We start from the raw sequence: 16,601 nt of genomic DNA, 5'->3' as shown, positions 1-16,601 counted from the left end.
CACATACAATGACTTCACGCGCTTCCCTCAACCCACCAACAGCTCCGCGATCTGGACGTGTGTTGGGACCAAATAATAATCCTCCGGATGATCTGTGTTTGCATAATCGGAAAATCGGAAAAGTCAGAGTCGACTGTAAATTTCAACTCTCAAGATCGAAATGGGGTGTCTTAGGTCATGCTGAGAACCCGGCTGGAATCATTTATATGAGCCTCGGTTTTCATCAACCCGGTGACTGCAGATTGTCTCAGGCAACTGTCTCTGTTACTTTCAAAGAATACAAGGGTGGAAACAGAAGCGACGAAACTCTTTCAAGTTCTTTGCACATCACCAATCGCTTTGGTCCGAGGCATCTAGTTGGCGAAGAGAGAAAAGTTTCCGTGAAAGAAAGCGTTCATTTCACACCCAACTTCACAGTTTTGGGTAACGGAGGCGGCGGAGTTGGTTTCGATAGAGTTAAAGATTATGTGTGCAGTAGTAGATGGAATTTCAAAGGCCAACTGATACCTGCAGACCACCCGAATCAGAGGGGCCACCAGACAGGCGTGCATAGAACATTGAAGTGGGAATTGACAGAGAGCGATCTTGAGACAGAAGCCACGCATAGTGACGTTATTTATACTGCATTTGCATTTAAGCACGCGGGTGATGCCTTCTACATGGAGGTCAAAATTGAAGGAAAGCTGAAAAGTCCTAAAGATAGGATCAGAAGATACTTGAAATTCTCCTCCAGGGCAAAAGAAAGCAAAGCAATAACTTTATTGGTTGATCCTCCTCGGAAGAACGGCTCCAGTCCCCAGCTTGATGCGCTGGCAGATGGTCTCCCCAGAGCAATGGAGATTGAAAATCTGCTAGCTGTACCGAAAGAAATGCCACATGCTGTGCCCACATTCGTTCACCCGGGTGGGATTGCGGCAAACACCTCAGGACCAAGCATAAATCGAGCAATTATTAACCCTGTTGAACAATCACGAGCTACCAATGGTTCCCCCACATTAATTCAAGGGGTTTCGAACCCTTCCCTGGGAGATCCAACATATCCTTCTGTCGAGAACCTTACAAAAGCACTCTCAGTATTTGTAGATAGAAGGCAGCAAAACGCTCAAAATTCTACAACGAAACCGGAAAAATCAACCTTGAAGCCAGTCGAAGAAGCAGTCGAACTGGAGAGTGAGTTGAAAACAGACATTGAATCTTCATACTCTTCTTCAGATACCAAACTGGTCAATGAGGAAGATCCAGAACTAAATCATGAAAACCTGGCGATTATCAAAAAGAAGCAGATTGATGAAGAGACGATGCTTCGTCTATTCGAGTCGCCATGTATCTTGTTTATCATACGGATGTTGCTCAGAGTAGCGGGGTTGTTCAGGGGGGTAACGAAACTACTGGAGAAGCCGCCATCTTTTGTTGTTGCAAAGCAAAATTTTAACGGCAAAGCAAAGTCATAATCTGCGCTGAGCTAGAACTCTCTTTTTTCTTTTTGATTTTTGCTGTCATTTCGTTGTAGAGCTTTGTTTAATGATATGAATTCATTTTAAAACCGTAAATTTTCGTCATAGGTCTCTGTGATGTGGCTAAAAAGCGTGGCTAAGCGCGTTATTCTGATCTTAAGCGCAACTGAATATTACTCGCCATATCTAGCAGTCAAGTGTCAATAAGCTGTCATGGATATCCAAACAGACAAATGTATTGATCGTGGAACGTCTTCAGATACATTGTTAGGATGTGTAAGATTCTTGATAGAGGTGTCGCATATCTAAAGGTGTTCAATTTTCTGAACATGATATAGCACCTTGTCTCCATCCACCCTCAACCAATCTATCCGAACCATAAGTCCATACAAAACTTTCGTACATTCAGAATCTCAGATATGAGTGAACAATTCTTCAACATTCATCGAAACACCACACGAAATTCTTACAGGCACATCACTCTCAAGCCCTAAAGATTTGACTTGACCCACTCTCATCCTATGTATGCTCCATGGTTTCTAGCCTAACAATCTTATAATATATACTACAAACTCTACCTCAGAAACATCCGTTCTAGTCTGTTACTATCCAGATCTATGATTTCAGAAGATGTCCTCAGTACCGAAATGATATAGCTAATTCTATCCCTATCATCCTCATTCTACAATCTAGCCTCTCATCATACTTGGGTAGATTCTAACATATAATAATCAGAGCCTATATCACAGAATCTTGCTTCACTATGCAAGCTAGCCTTCGACTGTAAATTCTAATCTAGAATATATGACACGAAATCTACGTTAAGCCCGGTGACCTTGACTTCTGTCGGCTAGAAACTATATTAGGGCATGAGGGTAATTTGTCATTTTTTCAATTGCCGAGAATCATGCCTCAATCTTATTTTGAACAATAGATATAGGCGTAACTACCTAGTTCATTCGATGTATATATATGCCTAGGTATTCAGTAATATAACTTTACACTGCGAAAACTTTGAAGTAATTACGTGCCATAATGTATCGGGAAAAGTACGATGACGTAATCACTACTTACCTCCATCTTATCTCCGTAGAGAAACTTCTCAAATAGCTTTTCTCTACATACACCAGCCATCAACAAAACAACCTATCACACAAATCATGGCATCTGACGAAACTTACTCCCTCGGCTACAGCCCTGCTGTAGTAGATCGACACTCCCTCCGTCGCGCTTCTACCTGTTGCGCCTATTTCCTACCTCACCTGACTCCCACGTCACACATCCTGGATCTCGGCTGTGGTCCCGGTTCCATCACAACTGATGTTGCCTCACTGGTCCCTCAGGGTTCAATTATCGGTCTCGATGCCGGAGAATCAGTCGTCGAAGTTGCTACTGCAAAAGCCAGAGAACTAGGATTAGATAATTGTTCATTCCAAATTGGTGATGTGATGAACTTACCTTTTGAGGACGAGACATTTGATGTGGTGTACACGCATCAGCTACTTATTCATTTACCAGATCCTGTGAAAGCTATCAAGCAGATGAGAAGAGTTTGTAAGGTAGGGGGACTTGTGGCTTGTAGAGAGAGTGATATGGGGGATGCTCTGTTTTATCCTTCCACTTCTGGACTCAAGAGATCTGTTGAGATCATGGAAGCGATGATCAGAGAGAAAGGATCAGAGCCACATGCTGGAAAGTTTTTAGGGAACTGGGCTAGAGAAGCGGGGTTTGGAAATGGGAATGTAGTGGAGAGTTACAGTTATCTGATGCAACCGAGTTGGAAGAACTCATTGATGACTGGGGATGTTGGCCAAAACGCGATCAGGCTAGGAGTTGTGGACAGCAATGAGAAAATTAAAGAAATGATTGAGGAATGGGATGCTTGGGAGAAAACGGAAGGATGCTGGTGGAAAACTGGCTGTGGTGAAGTAGTTTGTTGGAAACAGTGATTGGAGACACGGCAACTCATCCTCTACTTGCCAGTAGATGACAATGCAATCTCCTGAAGCTTCTATAGTACAATGGTCTATATCTCATCGGAAGCCCAACATTGGCGCGTATGATAGCTTACAATCAATACAAATACAATTCGCGAAATTTCCCTACCTCATCTATACCCCTTTCCTACTCCTTCCCGTCTGTATTCAACTGCCTGGGCAGATAAAACCTCGCATTCTCATATACCAAGAACGTCACCCAAGTCGCCGGCAAAACCCTCACAATATTCGTACCTAACCCCCTATAGAACCCCCTCCACCCCTCCTCTCTCCAAACCTTCCCTACAACCCCTCTAATCCCCTTCCCAAACCTTTCTTCCGCATCATACGTCTGCAATCTACTCCTCACAACCTGATACGGATACGTTGCCGTTCCCGCAATGATTTTCGCCGAGCTGCTAAGTAACAACGTCGCCGTATTCCCCAATTTGACCTGAGAACTTTCTCTATCGCCTCTTAAAGTTTGGTCTGAACAATGATTACGCCAGAAATTCTTCAAGGGCTCGTAGACGGCGAATTGTACGGCTCCATGACTATTTCCCAGTAGACTAATACCCACGCCTCTGTAGAATCCTTGTACTCCCTCATTTTGCCATAAATGTCGAGCGCCATGCCACATACTTTGATACGCTCCTTTACTGCTTCGATCCGAACTCAGCATTCGGGTCTTGAGTACCCAGATTGGATTTGTAGTGATGGTAATCATGATACCTGCCGAACCGGACGCGAGAAAATAGTCAATGGGTGTGAGGGAGGCATAATTGGAATGTGAAGGTTGGTTGTGGAAAGAACGAAGGGAGGATTCGAAGATGTTTTTGAAGTAGAAGAAGAGGGCCCAGCTACTGGCATTGCCGATGAGATTAGGCGTTAGACCGCGGTAGAGACTTTGTAGAGGTTGAGGCTGTTGGGTTAGACTACGGAGGATGGTGAGACCGCTGGCTGGAGTGTGGGATGTACTGCGGTGAACTGATGCTGTTAGCGATGGATTGAGTAGGAAGGAGGGGCATAAAATTACTTTGTAATCGCGTTTTGATAACATCCAGAGGATGAACAGCTAGGGTAGATGCTGTACCGGCCGAGAGGCCAGCAATTGTCTCGACCAGCGCGGGAGAGATGCGCGCATGGTTTTCGGTCATAAGGGAAGATTTGTGTTTGTCATTGCGAGAATGTTGAAGTTGCGAGGGGCAATATATTCCACACGCGATGACGAAAATAAAGCTTCATAATTTTCTGGGGCTTGCCGAGGCGGGGGCAAATGATATCTTAGGTAGAGAGAGTTTCACATTATTCAGACGACAAAGAATGAGGCATTCAAAATTAGAGCTGGAGACAGGCAATGGTTTTGATTTCGTAGTGGTGATTGCGCTTTTTGCGCTATTGTACAATTATCTTCGTATGGTATGTATCCACCATAAACATAAGCTCCCTGAGCATTTCATTATTTCATGAACGCCTCGTATGCTACAACCGTCATATCGTTCTCTGGTTAATGCCAGTGGTCCCATCTATAACCCAGTTCTGCCTCGCAGTTCCTTTCCGTGAATCTCCATATCCATATCGACGACTGGTAAAACATTTCCGTTTGGTGACTCTTTATAAAGAACTTATGCGAGAGGAGAGAGGAGTCTGTAGATAGACATTAGTACATGCTTGAGCATTCAGAGTCTGCAGAGAAACTGACCTGACAATGGATGGGCGTGGTTCACTGCGGGTGTATCCTGATTTTATTAGCATGCATGTCTTTGTGCTTCATGTCGTTTGTCAATTCATACCAAGGTAGAGGATCAATGGGAGGTAGCCACTGCAAATTGTTAGCACAAGTCCAAGATGAAAGATCCAAGATATCCTCACTAATGGATCGCAACACGGGAATAGTCAATGAGCTTTCCAATGCGCTCCTAATCTGAAGTCAACAAAACCATTCCATCCATCCATCGTATGAAGGGCATCTGCATGCGAACCTTGGATTCTTCGGAAAGTTGCATTTTGATATAATTTCTTAATTCGGAGCTGTAGACAATTAGTATCCTGCAAACAAGAAGAAATATTCCATCTTATATACATACAAATTGTTGTAAAATCAAATGTTCTGGCTTGTCTTTCTGCAGTATAAAAAAGTGATCAAGGTTTCTCACAATCAACAAGGCTGATGACTAATCCACCATTATTTTTCCGTCGCATCTTGAGCTTCACTGTGAAGCTCCATGCATATTCACTACAGCTGCACTTTTCCATCTTACTCTCACTTTATTAAACATAAACAACGGGAACTCACTCTCTAGCTCCCACTATAATAACAATATGTCAGGAGCAAGACATTGGTAAATAATCCCTTGTTCCCAGCTTTCAATTTTCCAATTGCTAGCCTTCCCAAGTTCAAACCTCCAGAAAGTATTCAAAGCTAACCATGGCGCAACGCCGCTCTCTTAGGGAACAAGACAAGGAAGCCACCGTCTATATTGGCAATATTGATGAGCGCGTTACTGATAGCTTGGTATGGGAATTGATGTTACAAGCTGGTCGCATTGTCAATGTACATTTACCCAAAGATCGCGTCACTCAAAATCATCAGGGCTATGGATTTGTGGAGTTTATATCAGAGGAGGATGCTGAATATGCGGCGCGCATTATGAATCAAGTGCGATTATTTGGAAAGCCAATCCGTGTGAACAAGGTTTGTTTTATTTTATTCTATGCAGTCTTCCAAATGCGAGAAGAGTTTACTGACTGGGAAATTTAGGCCTCTGCCGATAAACAAAAGACTGTTGAAGTCGGCGCAGAACTCTTCATTGGTAATCTTGACCCTATGGTGGACGAAAAGACCCTATACGATACCTTCTCGCGCTTTGGATCTCTCATCTCTCCTCCCAAGATCGCTCGCGACGAATCCTCTCTTTCCAAAGGTTACGGCTTCGTATCATATGCCAACTTTGAAGCTTCTGACGATGCTATCGCAAATATGAACGGTCAATATTTAATGAACAAAGATATCTCCGTCCAATACGCATACAAGAAAGATGGCAAGGGAGAAAGACACGGAGATGCAGCCGAGAGAGCCCTAGCAGCTCAAGCAAAGAAACACAACGTGATTCCAGATCTACAAAACATGCCACCAGGTTTATTATTAGGCATGAATGGAATTCCACAAGCTCCAGCAGCAATGTTGAACGAATCTCCCATACCTACCGCACCCCCAGGATTCCCACCACAACGTCCTGCTTATAATTCCGTTCCTCCTCCCGGTGGTCCACGCGGTGCTCCAGGAGGACAGCCCCAACATCTTCCACCTCCTCCATCTGGCCTCCCTCAAAGACCACCCCCCTCGCAAGCCGGCTGCGGTGGCCCACAAATGGATTTCCACAATCAACATGTTCCACCCACGGGCCCAGGTGGAGCATACGGACATCCTACTACCGGACCTGCACGAGGAATACAATTTCCACCTGGATTCGCTCCACCAGGAGGTATGCCAGCTCCCGGACAACCAGGAATGGTTCCTCCGCCTGGTTTATTAAACATGCAAGCACCTCCTGGGTTTGGAGGTGCACAGGGAATGCCAATGGGAATGCCACCTGCGGGACCACAAGGTCATGGGGGACAAGGTTATGGAAGGAGGTGAGGTAATTTGGGATAGATAACGAGATTCTAAATATCGCCACGCGATTCTGTGGAGTGTGAGATTGAGACCAGGAGAGCGATAAAGTCAAAGATAAAGATAAATATGGTCAAGAATACCAAAGAAGGAGAAGAGAAAACGTACCCATGAAAATCAAGCGCGGGCAATGGAAATATATCAGGACTGGCGTTCACAACGGCGTTCCAAAGGGGTGAGTTACCACACCACCACATGTTGCATTGCATCTTTCATCCATCCATTCATCCATCCATCCATTCGATCGATGGACGGATCACTTTCGGCATCGAGCAAAATAGTTAGTAACACTTTCCTACAGCCACAGCTACAGCTACAGCTCTAGATGGCCCAATGTATGCTCGTTCACACAGCATCAAATATTAAAAGATACATACATACACACACCCACATACACACAAACATACATACATACATACATACACACATATACATGGAGTGAGTGAGTGAGTGAGTGTAGGAAAAACAATATAATAATAAACAATTATCGGCATGATGTTCAAATACTCCGTATTGATGTTATCTATTTCTTGGCTCTCAGTGATGTATTGTCATGTCATGTCATGTTATGTAATGTAAACTTCCTCGTTTTTGCGTCGTCCTCTGTTCTACTCAAATCTACTCTGCTCTACTCTACTCTATCGTACACTCACCCAGAAAAGTGAAGACTGAAACGTATGGGGAAAGAAAAAAAAAATGGAAAAAATGGAAAAACTCCTTTGCATTTGCAATATGATGACGCATGACGTGCTGAATATGCAATTTCTCTTCTCCATTTTCTTTTCTCTTCTTTTCTTTAGATTTCTCTTTATTTCCTTCCCTTCCCTTCCCTTTCCTTTCCTTTCCTTTTCAATTCACAAACATACACCCCATCCGCAATCCGCAATCCAAACCCCCCACCAAACCCCCTCTAGTTAATCCCCTCATAATCCGCCACCTCAGCAACACCCTCCACATCCCCATCAATTTTCATTTCCTCGGGATTCTGCACCGCCTTGACCTCCTGCACCTCCTCAACCTCCGGTTCGGGGGGAGCCACCCACCTACTAGCCTCTACACCCCAAGCCTCCTCAACCGCGAATTTTCTCCTAAAAACTCTCAACCATCTCTCTCCCCATCCCCTGACCAACTCCCGATCTTCTTCCCTGCCATCCATTTCGATTTCCTGGTCCTTTGATCCATTCGCCCAAGCCGTCAAAAGCTCATCCATCTCCCTTCCCAATTCTCTCATATTGATTCTCTCCATCTCCACGGTTTTCTCAATCAGTTGTTTCTGTTCCTCCAGTAATCCGGGAACACGAAGACTGAGCTGAACTTGACGAATGCGTCCAGTAACTTTTCCAACCGTAGCTTCGACCATCTCGTACACGAAACTCTGACTGAGTCTTTTGCCCTCACTGCCAATAGCCCATTGTACCACACTTTGCGGGCTGAGAATTGTATAGTTCAAAAGTTTATCAATGATGTTAACACCGATACCTGGTTGATCCTTCCAATATTGCATGACCGAGGTGATGATTTGGCGTCTAGCGACTTGAGAGACGGGTCCAATGGCTAGGAGGCGATCTTTGCAGCGTTCAATGCAAGAGAGGACGTGACTAAGAGATTTGGATCCGATGTAGCAGATTGATGTTACGTATGCATCTGTAGATGGAACGAGAGGATCTGGAAGTGCTTGTTCAACTGCCAAAGCGTGAATTCGATCAACGACTGGTTGAATTTCCTCTTCTGTCGCCTTCTTGCGGAGAAGTGCAAGAATTTCTTGTCCTTCAGCACTGAATGGTGTACCTATACATTGTTAGAAGCAATCGTATTCCCCGAATTAACATTACTTACTTGGATCATCAAACTTAAAATCAGGCGTATCCTTTTCCTTCTCCTCTGTGATCAACTGTTGATATGGAGGTGGTAAAGTGCCCTTGATTCTTTGAGCAAAACTCAATCGAATTTCCTTATCCAAAGAACCAATGATAAATGCCTTCTTTGGGTCCAAATCGGAAAGTTCCACATCATCAATCCATTCAGTCCACTTCCAAGTGAAACCAAAGTTACTCAAATGATGCGAAAACCAATCCATAAATCTGCTGCTCAATTCAAGATCCATCGAATCCACATTTCTATACAAGAAACGGATTGCACGACCAAGAGATGGCGCAATAGCAGCTGGTGCAATCTTGCAAGATTCCGTCAAGACAGCATGGTAATAAACAAGTTTGTGTTCCGGAACTGGAAGTTGGAACAACTGTGAAAAGACTGCATCGACTGCAACATCCTCAGGTTTCCATGTTGATCTATCTCCCTCGACATCTCGAAGTCTGTCGAATGGTGTAGCTCTCTTGACAAAAGTGTCAGGAGCAAAATAACAATCGATATCAATCAAGAATTTGGCAGTGGCGTTTCTGTTGTAATCCAAGATATTGATCGTGTCAACCAAAGCATCTCTCAACAGACATGATGAAATATCCGTGATAGGTGGTACAGTCTCAACATCCTGATTAGCATAAACCGAGAAGTAAAGCTCAGGAAACAATGGTCTTGGTCCAGCATTAACAATTTCAGGAAGAGCAATTGTTGGCAAAGTATGTCTTGAAGCGGAAGCCAAAGCTTCTTGTTGTTCTGGCTCAATCATCTTCCACGGTCTTGGTAAACAGAAGAGTTCCCATCCATTTTGCGATTCAGCTTGTAATTGCTTTTGCAAAAGACTCAAAACACCAACTGGCGCAATGGTATCATCTTTAGCATCTCCTGGATATGGATCAACCAAAGCTTGTAAAACGTGTGGCTCAGAAGCAATGATATCAGTGTTCTCAATCATAGCCGCAGCTTTCTCATGAGCATCTGTCGCTGAAGATGCCATGATATATGGAATAGTAAGAAGGATAATCTTGACCAATTCAGGCCCGATAGTCTAGAAATCTCAATGTTAGCCAAATAATCGCAGAATACAATCTCGTCATGCCAATCTCTCACCTCTTCATTATTCTCCGTCTGCAAGTCCAGGGCCTTAGTTAAGAAATCTTGCAGAATGGTGAAGACACCATCACCCTCCAATAAACCCTGCAAGCTTCCCAGGAACTTCATATATAACTTGACCTGTCTCCAGTCACCCTTGGTGATCGATTTGTTCAAGCCCTTTACAGCTCGTTCCAACAACTCCATAACCATTTCCTCTTTCAAAGTATTCAACACCATAACCACTGCAGCAACGAAAGGAATTTTGAAAGGTTGCTCTACGACCAATTGCAGCGACAAATCATAGAAAGAATCGCGCAATTCGACATCATCGTAGTTGTCGCATACAGTTTTGGCTATTTCGGCTACTTCCGTTTCGACGCGCTTGAGAGGTGATTCCGCGATGGAAAGAAGTTGTTTGCGAACTTTGACGATGAGCGGTTCTTCGTAGCGACGTCTTTGAGGTCGTCGATCGTGATCATCTTCATCTGTAGTTTGAGAATGATATTGTTAGCGTTGTTTCTTGTGCTGTAATCATCGAAATCCTCGAGAATCGAAGCTGTCATCAAAGCTTTCGAAGCTGAAGCTAATCTTCCAAATCGCCGTCTTCCCCATCACCAATTTCCCTTTCGTCGATCACCTTCACTTATATCTCGGAGCTCCATCCACCTCATCTCTCCCACATCAAAGAACAAAACAAAACAAATAAAAAAGCACATCAACTAACCTCTATACCTCTTCCTACCACCACCACCTCTCCCACCACCCCCATTATATCTCCCTCTATACCCACCACCCCTCCCCCCTCTCTCCTCCCTCTCGCCATAACCATACCCACGGTCCCCTCCTCTATTTCCGCCTTCCCCTCTCTCTCCCTGATACCCTCCTCTGTTCTCTCCTCCCCTCTCAGCACCTCTCTCATAATCCGCCATCTTTTCTTATTTTCCCTTGACGAAATTCCTCTTACTTCGCAGTCGCGCTCGAATCCAATTTTCAATGCGCTTTATTCTTCGTATTCGCGATCAATTTCCCTTTTTCTTCTTCTCCTTCCTTTCCCTTCCTTCCCAATCAATCAATCAAACCGCGAACAGCCTTTAAAAATTCCCCAAGTATCGTATCGTATCGTATCGTACCGTACCGTAACGTATCAATCCAAACCAATCAATCAACAAACCAATCAATCTTTCAAAAAGAAGGAAAGAAAGAAAGACGTCCTGTTTTGAAGCCCCGAATCGAATGTGTGAGCGGTGTCGCGATCAATTCCAAGACCAATCTTCGAGAATCCTTGAAGATTGATTGATTTATTTTTCCTATCCATTCAACAACCTCTTCAAGATTCGAGCTGTGATGCTAAAAAAGAAGCTCGGTCCATCTCAGGTAGGAGGAGGGACGTGCTGCGCTGAGCGCCATGGTGTGGTGCCTTGTTGCCTTAGCACAGAATTCTACTCTACTACAGCGAGATGCGATGGGATATGCCGTATCATGGTACGCAGCAATTCATTATATCAGATGTTGGGTTGGTAGGAAATACCACATACCTAGTTTGTTCGAAAAACTCAGTACAAGTACACACTTGTGCATCGTCACAATTTGTATATGTCAAAGTAAGAAGTAAGAAGAACCTTTGATATGCTCGTGAAAAAATGATCCTTCTCAGAGCCTTTGGTTTTCACCCCAAGACATGCATACATCTTACACATAATCTCAAACTCATCAACAATCCCTTCATCACATTCCCTCACAACAGACAGACCAAAGCCAGAATGAGCACTTCATTTCACAATACACTCAACTTCAATTAATTCATATTTTGTTATTTTCTGATTTGTCCATTTTCAATACAACGACTGCAACAACAACGACAACAATAAGCAAACTCTCCCCTCACCAATCCCAACCACCCACTCATCCCTCCATCATATGACAAAAGAAAAGTATCCCCTCATATCCATCAATCCCTATCAATCTATCTCCCTTCCCTCTCACCATTTCCCTCCATCTCTCCCTTTCAATAAATCCATCAAGCTCTGAAAAAGACAAGTGAGAAGAAAGAATCAACAGTAAAACAGAGAAATAGTTGTAGCCCAACCCCTTTGAATTTTCCCTTTTTTTTAATAGTAAGCCTAGTAACCCCTATCCTATTTATTTTTCCTTTAATTTCTCTCGTATCAATTAATCCATTCCATTCATGCCATATCAATATTCGTCCACCATCACAGCCACAACTAAAATGTAAAATGTAAAAAAAAGGTACGCCTGAATCTTGCTTGCATGCCTGTGTTGGAGTATCAAAATATCAAGTAGCGATCGAAGGGGTGCCGAAAAAGAAGAGAAAAAGAAAAGGATGAAAACGAAAAGAGTCAGAAAATGCAAAAAGTAGAAGGTCCAGCCAACCCATCAATCCTCATCACACGAGGCACACAACACACTGTGGAACAAAAAACGGAAGAAGAGAGCAAAAAGGCCATAATTTTTTCTCCTCATGCAAGAAAGTCTAGTAACGAGGTGCCGATAGAAGTATTCGTTGAATCCCATAAACTACCACTCACCCCCTTTCCACAACCCCCCTCATGAATCAATATCCATCATATTTCATATCCCTTTCCCAATCACCGTTGTTTCGAGTACCAAGGGAGTATCCTTAGCTGGAACTGAAAACTCGTGCTGAACGAAAATTCCACCTTATGGGTATTCCTATCAAACCAAATAACGCATGCCATCATCATAGACTAACTTCGTATTCCTGCCATGCATCTCCCGGACTTCCACAAACTTGATTTTGGCCTGCCAACGTTGCAGACGAGATATGCAGAACCTTTAATATGCTGGGGGGTTTTTTTTATAGCCGGGTGTTATCGCTCGAAAAATCTCGACTCCATTGCAGAGCTCTAAGGTCGAGCGACAGGAAAGCATTCATTCATCAGTCATCTTGCTTTAACTCCTCCCTCAATCTAATCTTGCCATCATCGCATCTCTCGTCAATGGTTTGAAATCTGGGCTATCAATATCAAGTTTGCTATCTCTTGCTACCAAACCTGCTCGAATATATTGCGGTACCAGCCGTTGGTTGTGTTCCGGTGCAATGGATAATTCTATCGATGTATTAGCGTTGTATGCTGGTATCACATAAAATTCATAACGTACCATGAAGAGAGAAATCGAACAAAGTTGGGAGATTCTTCGCTGAGTTGCCGGGGTGGCGAGAATCCGGGAACGTCTTGTCTGGTTCACGTAACTCATCAAAGAATGGGTGAACCATAGCTTCAATGGCGGAGAGTCTCTCAGTAGGAGTATACTCTAACAACTTGGAGATGAGTTCGATGGCACTAGCATCGGCTTTGCGGAAGACCTTGTTGAATGGGTGTGGCTTAATCTGAGGGAACTTGTGCTCCATATAGTTGGGGTTCATGGTACGAATTTGATCCCGAGTTGGTGTACCTAGGACCTTGATAATTTCGACGAGTTGATCAATACCAGATTCACCTGGGAAGAGTGGTTGACCAAGCATTAATTCTGCCATCACACAACCAGTGGACCAAACATCTATCGAGGCAAGTCAGCATCATTTACTCAGTCGTCATCATTCGTGTATTCTTACCAATCTTGGTTGTGTAGTTGGTAGCACCGAAGATCAACTCGGGTGCTCTGTAGTAGCGTGAGCAAATGTATGAAACGTTTGGCTCATTCTCTACGAGTATCTTTGCACTACCAAAATCACACAACTTCAAAATTCCACTGCCTGGGTCTAAGAGCAAATTTTGTGGCTTGATATCACGATGGCAGATTCCTTGGGAGTGGATATAGGCTAGGGCGCGGAAGAGTTGGTAAATGTAAAGCTTGACTTCGATGATCGGCATTGTGGTCTTCATCTTGTTGAAATATCTTGATGCGCGGTAAACGGTCTCAGGAACGAATTCTTGCACTAGATTAAGATATACCTCATCCTTCTACCCCAAGGTCATTAGAAGATGCTCAGCATGTTTGTGCAGGATGGAATAAACTTACTCGCTCGCCGTTGGAATAATAGAACGCCTTTAGTTCGACAATGTTAGGGTGACGAACAATGCGCATGATTTGCAATTCACGATTCTATTATCTGTATCAGTAACCAATGACTTGTAGACTCGAAGAGACGTCGCAAACCTTGAATCTCTTGTCTTGCAAAACGCGTTTGATGGCAGCATCTTCTCCCGAAGGTGACAACTTGGTTTGAAAGACAACACCGAAGGAACCATTTCCAACAATCTTGCATTGTGTGTATTGCATATCTCGGGTTTCGCCAGTAACGCCATCTTGAACCTTTTCGCGGATTACTTCTATAGAATTCAAAAAAAAAACGTTAGAATCAATCCTTCTCCCCAAAGAAAAACAGGGTGGTAGCAAGGTAAAGGGGAAAGACCATATGTAGGAGTATGTTTCTTACCTCCCATTCTTAAGCTCGAGAAGGCAGCAGGCCGATTTGACGACATATTGAAGTCCAAAACACCGATTATTATCGTTCGTGAGGTGGGCTGTAAACGAGGAGGGTTGTGAGGAGACTGGTTGATGACCTGTTGTAGTCCGTGTTGGGCAATTAAACACCGAGTGTGCGACCAAAAGTAATCAATCGGTAATTACCAAGTGAATGATCTTCAATAACGTGACAGGCTGACCAGTCGAAGAATTATTCACCTAATTTGAAAATCGAAAACTTGAAAAAAATCGAGATTAATGACCAAAGTGAGACAGACTGCGGCTGATTGATGAGAATTTGGGAGTTAGTTGGTTGTGACCCTTTAATGGTTGGGAGGGGTTGGGTGAAAGGCGGTGGGATGGGATGGGATGGGATGGGATGGGGGGTGTATGGATGTAATGTTATGTTATGTGTGTGGTGGTGGTGTTATGGGAGGGAGAAGTCGAGACAGAGAGAGGTGAGTGAGTGAGTGAGTGAGTGAGAGTGAGAGAGAGTTGAAGAGGGCGGGAGAGAAAGAGAGAAAGACAAGGTGTGTATGTAATGTAAATGTCCAAGTGTGCCAATATGTATTATGTGTACGGAAGTAATGAATGAATGAATGAATGAATGAATGAACAAGGCAAGGCAAAAGAAGAGTTGGTCAAGGCGTACCGTATTTTAAATTCAACTCGAGGTAATGGTTATGCTCATGTATTGGTGTTTGAATGGTATGTATGTGTATGGGAGGTATGGTATTGATGTCGTAAAGAAACGTCCTTGATGTTCGAATTCGAGTATGATTCAAATGAATGAATCAAATCAATTTCGATGATGGTAGTTGCGGTGGGTGATTGTTTTTGTTCTTTTTGGGTTATGGTATGTTATGTTATGTTTTGTTTTTGTTTTTCGTTGCTTTTCTTTTCTTTTCTCAAATACGGAACAGGTAAGGTGATCAAGGTAAGATTGAGTGGTTCGTTGAGTGGATAGTATGTAATATGTACTGTCCGGTCGGGAGTATGTATTGATTTGTTGATGGATGAATGGGATGCGTGGTGAATGGTGGGCGATGGTGGTGGTGGTTGTGGTGGTGGTGGAGGAGTGGTGGTGGTGTGTATTGGTCGTATGCTCGAATCGTCGAATGGCCGTGTGCTCGAATGGTCGTATGCTTGTATGCTTGTATGCTTTCCGGAGAGGAGGGAGGAATCTAGGAGAGAGATGGAGAATGGATCAAGTAAGAGGAAGGTTGAGGTAAACTAAGGTAACTTAAGGCAGGGTAGACTAAGGCAAGGTAACTAAGGTAGTGCAGGTGCGTGATGCGTGGTGTATAGTGATTGTGTATGTGTATGTGTATGTGTATGTGTATGGTCAAGGGACTGGCGATGTAGAGGCAGTGTAAAGGAAAGAAAAGAGGGAGAGAGGGAGGAAGCGGTCGTGGTAGAAGTCGTGGTGGTGGTAGCAGTAGTGGTGCTCGTTGGGTGGGTGAATTTGCCTGGTCAATTTCTTGATTTGATCCAAAAGACACCACAAATCACCTAAAAGGGTAAAAGTGTCAAAAGAGAGAAGTTTATTGTCATGTACGAGGTGGAATGGCTATACTGAAGGTATAAAAAAAAGGTATAAAATAAGATTGGATGGATGGATGGAGTAGTTTGTAGTTCGTAGTTCGTAGTTCGTGGTTCCGTACTGCGTCCTGAATCTGTAATAGTAAGTCGTAACTACGAAATCCACACTCCTCTGCTCTTCTCCTTTTTCTTTCCTCTTCTTCCTCTTCTGCTTCTTGTCCTGTCTGAATTTGGTTCCAAAGTTATTTATTCCTTGGCTCTGGCAATACTGGCTATGTTGCTCACGCGCTCGGTTTTTTTGGAGATGGGAGTAGTTGGGACTAATGGTCGACTAGGGTAGCATTTCCTGACTTCTTGATTCGTTCAAAAAGGTTTGACCCGTTTGTGCTTTTTGTAATGGTCACTTGTTGCTAATGATCCTTCAAGCGTAGTGTTTAATTCGTTCAGAGGAGTCTTGTTCCTAGCGACTTCTTCGTGCGCCTCTTATTTACCAATGATCGTACCGTACCGCAGTCAAAAAAGGTACCATTAGTGTGTAATGAGGGGGGTGGA

At 43.7% G+C, this 16,601-nt stretch overlaps 7 protein-coding genes across 7 annotated transcripts; 3 read left to right on the top strand and 4 right to left on the bottom strand.

Moving 5' to 3' along the window:
* Positions 1-8: 8 nt before the first annotated feature.
* EAE98_006618 (uncharacterized protein) lies at positions 9-1,451 on the top strand (the record flags this gene model as incomplete). Its single annotated transcript, XM_038954241.1, has 1 exon — positions 9-1,451. The coding sequence occupies one exon, from the start codon at positions 9-11 to the stop codon at positions 1,449-1,451; it is 1,443 nt and encodes a 480-aa protein (XP_038809486.1).
* Positions 1,452-2,614: 1,163 nt separating this feature from the next.
* EAE98_006617 (uncharacterized protein) lies at positions 2,615-3,403 on the top strand (the record flags this gene model as incomplete). Its single annotated transcript, XM_038954240.1, has 1 exon — positions 2,615-3,403. The coding sequence occupies one exon, from the start codon at positions 2,615-2,617 to the stop codon at positions 3,401-3,403; it is 789 nt and encodes a 262-aa protein (XP_038809485.1).
* Positions 3,404-3,578: 175 nt separating this feature from the next.
* On the bottom strand, positions 3,579-4,721 carry EAE98_006616 (uncharacterized protein; the record flags this gene model as incomplete). The annotated part of the gene is made up of 2 exons (XM_038954239.1): positions 4,467-4,721; positions 3,579-4,417 (listed from the first exon to the last, which is right to left on the bottom strand). Exons 1-2 carry the CDS (start codon positions 4,585-4,587, stop codon positions 3,579-3,581), a joined length of 960 nt encoding a protein of 319 aa, XP_038809484.1. The 5' UTR covers positions 4,588-4,721.
* Positions 4,722-4,768: 47 nt separating this feature from the next.
* On the bottom strand, positions 4,769-5,541 carry EAE98_006615 (uncharacterized protein). Its single transcript, XM_038954238.1, has 6 exons — positions 5,518-5,541; positions 5,413-5,461; positions 5,303-5,349; positions 5,224-5,252; positions 5,133-5,169; positions 4,769-5,077 (listed from the first exon to the last, which is right to left on the bottom strand). Exons 2-6 carry the CDS (start codon positions 5,434-5,436, stop codon positions 5,056-5,058), a joined length of 159 nt encoding a protein of 52 aa, XP_038809483.1. The 5' UTR covers positions 5,437-5,461; positions 5,518-5,541; the 3' UTR covers positions 4,769-5,055.
* Positions 5,542-5,752: 211 nt separating this feature from the next.
* Positions 5,753-7,616, top strand: EAE98_006614 (uncharacterized protein; the record flags this gene model as incomplete). Its single annotated transcript, XM_038954237.1, has 3 exons — positions 5,753-5,772; positions 5,882-6,125; positions 6,192-7,616. The coding sequence occupies 3 exons, from the start codon at positions 5,753-5,755 to the stop codon at positions 7,068-7,070; spliced, it is 1,143 nt and encodes a 380-aa protein (XP_038809482.1). The 3' UTR covers positions 7,071-7,616.
* Positions 7,617-8,013: 397 nt separating this feature from the next.
* EAE98_006613 (uncharacterized protein) lies at positions 8,014-10,987 on the bottom strand (the record flags this gene model as incomplete). Its single annotated transcript, XM_038954236.1, has 4 exons — positions 8,014-8,891; positions 8,940-10,011; positions 10,074-10,543; positions 10,783-10,987. The coding sequence occupies 4 exons, from the start codon at positions 10,985-10,987 to the stop codon at positions 8,014-8,016; spliced, it is 2,625 nt and encodes an 874-aa protein (XP_038809481.1).
* A 2,014-nt stretch (positions 10,988-13,001) lies between these two features.
* On the bottom strand, positions 13,002-14,524 carry EAE98_006612 (uncharacterized protein; the record flags this gene model as incomplete). Its single annotated transcript, XM_038954235.1, has 6 exons — positions 13,002-13,147; positions 13,200-13,598; positions 13,654-14,002; positions 14,061-14,144; positions 14,199-14,371; positions 14,479-14,524. The coding sequence occupies 6 exons, from the start codon at positions 14,522-14,524 to the stop codon at positions 13,002-13,004; spliced, it is 1,197 nt and encodes a 398-aa protein (XP_038809480.1).
* Positions 14,525-16,601: the final 2,077 nt, after the last annotated feature.

Source organism: Botrytis deweyae (genome assembly GCF_014898535.1).
Source record: "Botrytis deweyae strain B1 chromosome Unknown BDEW_014, whole genome shotgun sequence".
Taxonomy (NCBI): domain Eukaryota; kingdom Fungi; phylum Ascomycota; class Leotiomycetes; order Helotiales; family Sclerotiniaceae; genus Botrytis; species Botrytis deweyae.
This window is presented reverse-complemented; position numbering and strand designations above follow the sequence as displayed.